General features: G+C 44.5%; 1 protein-coding gene across 1 annotated transcript; it reads left to right on the top strand.

The window, feature by feature from the left end:
• Positions 1-2,036: 2,036 nt before the first annotated feature.
• sox1b (SRY-box transcription factor 1b) lies at positions 2,037-3,086 on the top strand (the record flags this gene model as incomplete). Its single annotated transcript, XM_080492589.1, has 1 exon — positions 2,037-3,086. The coding sequence occupies one exon, from the start codon at positions 2,037-2,039 to the stop codon at positions 3,084-3,086; it is 1,050 nt and encodes a 349-aa protein (XP_080348715.1).
• Positions 3,087-9,019: the final 5,933 nt, after the last annotated feature.

Genomic DNA, 9,019 nt, shown 5'->3' with positions numbered 1-9,019 from the left:
GCTGGAAAAACATGAAATTATTCTCGCATTCCGTCAGAGTTGAGGCACCAAACTCCTTTTAATTTAGAGGCCACATGAAGATGTGGCAAACATTATAGTATCACGGCCTTTAAACATCAACAACTGCAAAGTACATATTAATTAATACATATTTGCAAAACAAGATGTTAAAGGAAATACATGCAATTTAGATTATGTAATTTAAACTGTTGCTTATATGTTGAATTTCACATAGGAAATGTTTTGCCAACTCTATCTTTCTTCTTAATAAATTCATGTAAACAACTGATTCTGTTTTCCTCTGGACTCTTTCTTTCTTGTTTTTTTAGGACTCATGCAGGTGTTTGAAATGTGGCTGCCACAGTGAGCGCAGCACCAGATCATGCAGACCACTCACCAGCACTACAGCCCATACAGGGGAAGTGAGGGGAAAATCCAGCAAAGCCGGCGTGCCAATGCAGTTTAGCAGCTCGCTGAGAGGCGGGCAGCACCTGACAGATGCCACTTGGGAGCGTAAACCCAGAGATGCTCGACGTGCCAGTGGTGCCAGAGGAGCAGCAAGAGACTGGAATACCCAACGACACATTTCAGCGTTAATGTCATCGGTCTGTGAAACTAACTGAATCCAAATAAACAAAAGAGCGTGAAACACGTGACTCGGAATGTTCAATAAACAAAAGAGAGATTTTATAATTGAATATTGTTCATCTTTGTGATTTTGACTTGATATTTTCAGCATTTTCTGCAGTCTCCATACTTCATGGCCACATTGCAGACACAGTGTAATGTCTTGAATAACAAGAGTATCATGTACAGATCATAAGCCGTCAATTAATTTATAACTTCTAATGAAATTGCATGCAACAATGGTCTTTTGAGCAGCAGCATGGAAACCATCCGGGCCCTGTTGCAGCATGCAGGCCTGCAGCAGCAGCAGCAGCTTTCCCATTAAGCCTCATTACTTTATTAAAATGTGATCATTAAAAGCCTCCAACATTTATAACGTTTATTAATGGATTACTGCAGATTTTTTTTGTCCTCTGTCTCTCTCTTTCTCCCCCTCGTGCGCGCCACGGAGCCCCCCGTGAAACAAACAAAAGGGGCGCTCTGAATGGCACGTGCTCCGGGCGTCAGTCACCTGTTTCCTAGCAACGGCCACAACAGAAAAGCACCTGTGGCTCTGAATAGCGGACCGTGTAACCCTTAGCTGGACAAAAAAAGGGGGACAAATTACAGAAAAAAAAATACAAGGCTTTTTTTTTTTTTTTTTTAATGAGGTTTTAGGGCTGGAGTGTAGCCTTTCAAAGGCACTATTATGCTGTGGATAATTAAATCTAAAAAAAAACAACAACGATAAAAAACATGCAGAATATGACGTTTAATTAAAAAAAAAATAGGTGACCTAGTTGTTGGGAATTTTAATTAAATATTTCAAGGCCTGATTTCGATATATTGGTTAAAGTTGAATGTAAAGTTTGACTTGATGCAGGAGCTTGACGTGCGTAAAATGCGCAAAATAGGAATTAAAGTGTGTACACACACACACACACACACACACACACACACACACACACACACACACAGTACACACTCACACAAAACAGATGACAGAGGGAGTCATTTTTAGGTCTCGCGGCTCGACGTCACCAGAACCTCGAGCCCCTGCATGCAAATCACGTCTGCGCTCGAGCCTCTCCATTGGCCGTCCCCGGCTCATTTATGTGCTGTCAGAGCGCGCGGCCCGGGCACGCTCCGGTAACTTTTCCCGGTACAGCTTCAACCAAAGTCAGCGCGCAGCACGCGGCTCCCATTCTTCACCGAGCTCGTGTTTGACACGGGGGAAGGAGAAAAAAAAAGGGGGGAAACCGTTTTTTTTTTTACGTCTGAGTGGATTTGCGCCCTGAGACTGCAGCATCTTTTCCATCTCTGTCACTTTCTTTCTTTTTTCTTTCTTTCCTTCTCTCTGTTCCTCGGAGGTGTGACCGCAGCCTGAATGTTTCTCTGTGTCTGACTGCTGTCCTACCAAGACCAGGTGAATGTACAGCATCATGATGGAGACGGACTTACATTCCCCCGTGGTGCCCCAGACCAACCCGGCCAACCCGGGGGGACACGCGGGAGGAGGTGGAGGAGGGGGCGGCGGAGGAAAAGTCCCCCAGGAGCGCATCAAGAGACCCATGAACGCCTTCATGGTGTGGTCCCGGGGCCAGCGGAGGAAGATGGCCCAGGAGAACCCCAAGATGCACAACTCGGAGATCAGCAAGCGGCTGGGCGCCGAGTGGAAGGTGATGACGGAGGCTGAGAAGAGGCCGTTCATCGACGAGGCGAAGCGGCTGCGCGCCATGCACATGAAGGAGCACCCGGACTACAAGTACCGGCCGCGCAGGAAGACCAAGACGCTGCTCAAGAAGGACAAGTATTCCCTGGCCGGGGGGCTCCTGGGCTCCCCCGCTGGGATGGGCGGCGGGCAGCGGCTGGACAGCCCCATCGGGGGCCACGCGGGGCCCAACGCGGGCTACGCCACGCACGTCAACGGCTGGGCCAACGGCGCGTACTCGGGCCAAGTGGCGGCCGCGGCGGCGGCGGCGCACGCCATGATGCAGGAGGCGCAGCTGGCGTACACGCAGCACCCTGGGAGCGGGGCTCACCCGCACCACCCGCATCACCACGCGCACCACCACCCGCACAACCCGCAGCCAGTGCACCGGTACGACATGAGCGCGCTGTCCTACAGCCCCATCTCGAACTCGCAGAGCTACATGAGCGCGTCCCCGCCGGGCTACGGGGGCCTCACCGGCTACACCCACCAGCACCAGAGCTCCGGCGTGTCCCCGGTGTCCGGGGCCATCGGCGGGACGCTGGGCTCCCTCGTCAAGTCCGAGCCGAGCGTGAGTCCCCCGGTGTCCACGGCGCGCGGGCCGCCGTGCCCCGCGGGGGACCTGCGGGACATGATCAGCATGTATCTGCCCACCGGGGAGGCGGCGGGCGACGGCTCGGTCCCGAGCAGACTGCACGTGCTCCACCCGCAGCACTACCAGAGCGGATCTGCTCCGGTGAACGGGACGGTTCCTCTGACGCACATCTAGAATCTCCACAAACCAAAAATTTCACCTGTGGGCGCCAGCTGCTGACCAACTGTAAATTATAGGCGGTTATAGCCATAAAAAAAATAATGCAATCACTTTGAACAAACTTTTTTAATGGTTGTTATTTTTATTTTCTTTCAGTGATGGATTTTTTTCTGTCTGTCCGAGCTACAGGAAAAGCGTGTCCGATTGACTTTTTGCTCTATGGGACAGAGCATGCCAAGTTTTGACGCGATTTAAATTATAATCCGTGAAGGCTGGTGCGTTTTTGAAGGTTAGTTTTCTTTTTTCTCCTCTTCTTTTTTTCCTGTGGAATTAAAGGCACCAGCCGCGTGTTTAAAGGATCCCCCAAAAGCTGTTTAAAGAGGGAAGCGTATAATAAACGGAGGATGTGTTGAAAAAAAGTTTCTAGGCTGCAGTTTTAATTGATTTCTACTTTTTATTGCTTGTGAACATGTGAGTCAGTCGGTGTAATTTGAATTTGTTTTTGTTGTTGTAAAATCTTGTAAATTGTGAATAAATAGGCTTACTGAAAAACGCTTTTATGAAATTGTACATAATTTATATATTGAGAGGAATTGCCAAGCCACATTTTTTTCGGATTCAAATCGGAACAATTTTGCGCACAGCTGAATAAATGATCCAAGGCAAAAAGAAATACTTGGACAAAGTGTTACAGCATTTTGTTTCGTGGGGGAATAATTTATTTTTACACAGTGAAGAAGATTTGCCGGGATTTCGTTGCAGATTATTTCCATTATTTACATTTTGAAACGGGCAGAAACCAACAATGTTGTAGTGAAAATTAGAAAAGAAAATCTAAATAGCGGAATAAAAGAATAATTCCAAACATGCTTTGTGCAGAGATCTGCGAAATTATTTTAGTGCATTAGCATTAAATCATTAAGCGTATTTACAGCTATTATATTTCTATAATAGCCTCAAATTTGATGATCACAATGGGTGAAAATAAGATAAAGGAGAAGAATGAGGAAAAATATTTTTACTATCTGCAGCGTAAAAATAATTAATTCACATATTGAAATTTGAACACCTCAAGAATTTGATAAATTATTTTCACAGAACGTTTGTGGGGACATGAAAATGCTAAATATTTACATAAAATGTAGTATTTTGTATTTGCTATATTACAAAAAGGTCAAATAACCCTCCTGCTTTATACAATTTAAAATTAAAGCGTTTTCAGTGTTTACAATGTCTAAACACAGCACATGAAGGTGCTTAAATTCCTTAATGTATTCAGTCATTTGCTAAGTGTTGTATATTTACTCTGCTGTCAAACCAGAATAACAAGTGTAGGATGTGTTTCCTGTCATCTTGGACTAACTGACTTACATTTCCCCCGAAAAAAACTTTTGTAAAGTTGTCCATCCGTCCTCTTCCATCATGTGAAATGCATTTTAAATCCTTCTTGTAGAGGACATTTCATGCTTCCTGTTTAAGGCCATTGTTTCTTTCTTTTTACCTGCCAGCCGGGTCACGACCTCAGCAGTCTACATCTCAAGCAAAAGTAAATCCGATAACAAGAGTATCCGGTGGGCAGTGTAACTACACTAAATATTCAGCCCCACCTCCACCTGGGCACTCAAGCCTTACCCCATCCCTGACCCGCAGCATCAAACGCCCGCATCTGTGTGTGGAATTGTGGCTGTTAAATTGTTTCCTTCTCTGCATTTGAGGCTGAATGGCTGAAGGGCCCCGGCGTGGGGAGGGAGGACTGAATGAGGGGAGAGCAGAGGAGAGGAGGGCGAAGAGAGGAGGTTTTTGTGTTGGAGGAGAATGGGGATTAGTGCTGGTGTAAGCTGGGGCGACCCGGGGGTCACCCCGGACAAAAAGCCCGTCAAACAGCCCCCCCTGGTTTGATCAGACTAATTCCCACTCGGGTCTGAACTTGAAAACAAGAGGGCAGCCCATGGATGCAAATCACATCTGATTAGAATGTTTCCTGAGAGGTTAGATGCAAAACTGAATGTACTTATTTTTTAGTTGTTTTAAAGTTTTCTTTCTTGTCAGGTTGCTTGTATTTTGGCTTTATTTTGACTGATGCAGGGAGTTTATCATGAGAAAAAAAAATCCATAATTTGATTGAAAAAGTACATTTTAAAAGTCACAGATAAAATACCAAACAAAATGACTAAAATTAATATTTGTTAGTACTTTTTTCTTAAAGATTATTTTGATGGGAATAAAAATACATTTGTAGAGAATTTCTGTCCTTTTGGCACAACTAAAGACAAATAAAGCTGATTTGTGGCACAATTGATCCTAAATTATCAGGCCTAATAACAAATCGTGATATCTGATTTCTTACCATATAAATTAATATAAAGGCATATCTTAATATATATTTTTAAAAAATCAAGAACACATATATGCTTTTCTTTTATAATTAAAATGACTTTCAACCAAAATGATTAACAATTCCAAAAATCTAAAAGAAAGGTTCTGCATTTCTCTCTCAGATTAATTATTTCATCAGATATAATAAAATAATTGTGTTCGATTTTATTAAAGGTTTCACATAGCAATACAAAAGGAAAGGCAGGAAAAAAAGTTATGTGACCCATTTAATTATCGCTCATCAAAAGCTTGTTTCTGGAGGGTATTATTATTATTGGTTCACTGTGGATGATTGCCTCTGAATGCAGCTCTGATTGGACTTTTTGATCGCAAATATCTTAATATGATGATATAACAGTCGTGGAGGGAGACGGATTGTGCCACTCCGAGGAGCGTTGATTCACCAGACCTGAGATGATCATCTTTGTTGGACCTGGTGTGATGCGATGATTACATGATCGCTGGAGCTGCAGGTAAGATGAATTACACCCAAATGACGAGCAGCTCCGCCACTTAAAGGCGCTAATCAGCACGTGTGAGGGCGAGATGGACCTTGGGGCTGGCGCACGAGGGGGTTCGAGTTGGTGCGTCTGCGGGTTTGTTTTTTTTTTTAACCAGTTTGGCGCGTGTTTGGACACTTTTGGCGCGTCCTGCGCACCAGCATCATCATCCCGCGTGCTCCCGGTGTCCCGGACGTGGTTAATCGGCGTCAGTTTATCACGCCTCCGCATATTTCTCTCCCTCTCCTCCTATAAAAACCCCTCACCTCCGTGGTTGGACCCGGTTCTGTCACGGGAGATTACGGGGGGGTGGGGGGGTGGGGGGACAGATTGCGCAAGACTGAATGTGGCGCGAGGAGATTAGCCGGGACGCCATAGAAAACAGCAACGGGGCCAACGGATTCCTCGCGAGGGGGCCTTATCGTGCAATTACACGTTGACACGTTTTAACCATTTTTCAGCCTCTTAATCCGAGTCCCCCCCACCTCCCCTCCTCCCTCCGCCTCTCTTTTCCAAAAGCAGACCTATTGGTGCTGAGGGAGCTGCCTCACTCTCTCCATCACTCTCTGCAAAGTCTGCCTCATTCCCTCCACTCATCGGCCACTGCTGGGGTCTGCAAACAGATTTATTAAAAAAATAATAAATAAAAAAAAAAATACAGTAACGTTCACAGCTTTAATCGGTTTCCAAAAGTTAAAGAATAATATTTAAAGTTTACAGACCGCCTGTGGAGATCACATAGTAGTTTTTCTATAGTAATATGCATTTGAGGTAAACTGGGGACTTGCAAATAAGAGTGTTTGTGTGTGATTCTTCACCCACAGTTAGCTGGCGGCTCATACAACCTCCCTCCAGTTGGATAGAAAAAAAACAACCATTATCAAGTGAAAAAAGGAAGAAAATCTCTAAATCCTGCAGGTTGTTTGAATCCTATGTGATATCATGTGAAAAAGTACAGAGGACTGCAAAACATAAACACTTCACTTATTATACTTAAATGAGATTTAAGTGAGTTTGACTCAAGTATGTAGTTTTCTGAGAGCAGTTAATAAACAGTGACGCAGTGTAAATCAGCGGATTTTACGCCGCAGCCACTGCTTTGAGGTTTTTCACAGACGGCACTGTGTAATGTTCCCCTGCATTTCTGAATTCAATTAGCGCCTGTCATGACAATCAATTAGGGAGCACCCCCCGGAGCCCCCCTGGGACCTGTAATCATCACGCGTCGTCTGGACGCTCTAGTCTAACAGGACCACTGGGAGCCGTGACCAGACACTTTGCGGTTTATTTCAGGCATTTTATTTCAGATGATGTTTTTAAATCAGTGACTGTGTTTGGATGCAGATTTCCCTCCTGTAATTTCAAGCTGCCTGCACTAATCCATATTTAGCTATTAGTTTGTTGTTGTTGGTAGTCACATTGAGATGTTAAACCACTTCTTTCTTACTGTATTACCGTGTGACGACGCTGCGCGATACGATTGATTTATGTGTAAGCGTCGAATGAGCGGATTAAAGTACACTTCAACTGTATTGGTCTGTAACTTTTGCAAAAAAAACAACCTCACAAAAGGCCGGGGAAACCCCTACAGAGAACAAATGTGTTTACTGAGAAGTAATCCTGAAAAACATGCCTGTCAGTGGACATATTACCAACAAAAGTGAGAAGACCATCAAGTTATAAACCTTGAGGGAGCCAGTGAAATTAATGTGGTTGAAATGTTTTAGCAGTCAGCGCTGGTGAAAGGGAGCTGTCCAGGTGCTGAAATCACTGAGCTCAATCCAGTGGTCACAAAGCTCCACGTTCAACCAAACGCTCACCATTTTAATAATAATCAGAATAATAATGTATTATTTTACTTAATAAACTTGATTAGTCCATTTTTGGAATCCCATTCACTTAACATTATAAACCCAGAACTGCTGCATTGTAGGGAAAGTAGGGAAAGTTTCTGCCTTTAAATCAATTATAAACGCAGGAGCAAAAGTAAGGTCTCCTGAGGTCAATTACCTCAAACGCCACGGTGCTTTTCCTGGAGGGTTCAGGCACTTTGGAGGAGAGGAAAAAAATAAAGGCGAGGGTGAGAGAAGAGGAAGGAATGGGAGACAGAGTGCAGAAAACGCTAACGTGATTACGACTGTAGCGCCGGCTCGGGGTAATCACTGGAGTTAAAAGGTCTCCTGCCGGCCCAGAGGCCAATGAACCGCTCTCCTCCTTTCACCTCTGCTGAGGGAAACTCTGTCATCTGCAGATTGCAGGTGAGATCTTGGTTCACATCGCTCCGGCCCCCCACCGGAGCGGCTGCCGCAAACAGCGGTCAATTAGTGCCATTCATCAGCAGTGGGGCCATAATTATTCAGTGGTGTTTGACATGGGGGTGGCGAGGAGCCGACTCTTATTCTATAAACTTTAGCATTCAATGCTAGCGCTGCACTAATAAAAAAGAATCTTTTAGTTTAGAAGAACTTTGTTTATATAAAAGCTTGGATTTATTTTATGTATAATTGACAGAAATGTGAAAAATGTGAAGAAGTCCTTGGGACAACTGTAATAACTCACATCCACACAAAGCACAACTCCTTTGCGTTCTGATGGTCTAGTAGTTATTATGAAAAATACAGAAGCCAAATCCTGTCACGATAGCAGTAAAACTAGTCTAAAAATATATGAATGCAAACATCCAGGTGTATTGGTCTTTTTTACCATTACTCAGATAAACAAACACATCATATGTAGAATGCACTAGCACATGAATATCATTACACAGGCCAACACGACAGCAGTGCACACTACCTGTCAGGCCTGAATTAACTAAATGAGTCGGCGAACACGCCTGACAGTGATTGTGAAGCCTCTTCAGGAAGTTCACGTACTCGTTCCAACTCGCTGACCCGACGTAAGACACAGGGCAGCGAGCTATTATTCATACTACTTAAGCTGTCTGTCAGTGACTACCTGAGTGTGTATGTGTGTACACTACAGTAAATGAATGGTTTGACTTCCACACTGAGCATCACTGTGCACAAATCTCATCCTTTTTGCAGTTTCAGTCGGTCGTCGCTGCTCCTGCGA

The sequence above is a fragment of the Lipophrys pholis genome, assembly GCF_963383615.2.
Source record: "Lipophrys pholis genome assembly, chromosome: 23".
NCBI classification, from domain to species: Eukaryota; Metazoa; Chordata; class Actinopteri; order Blenniiformes; family Blenniidae; genus Lipophrys; species Lipophrys pholis.
Note: the sequence above shows the minus strand (reverse complement) of the source record. Positions and strands in the feature narration are given on the sequence as shown.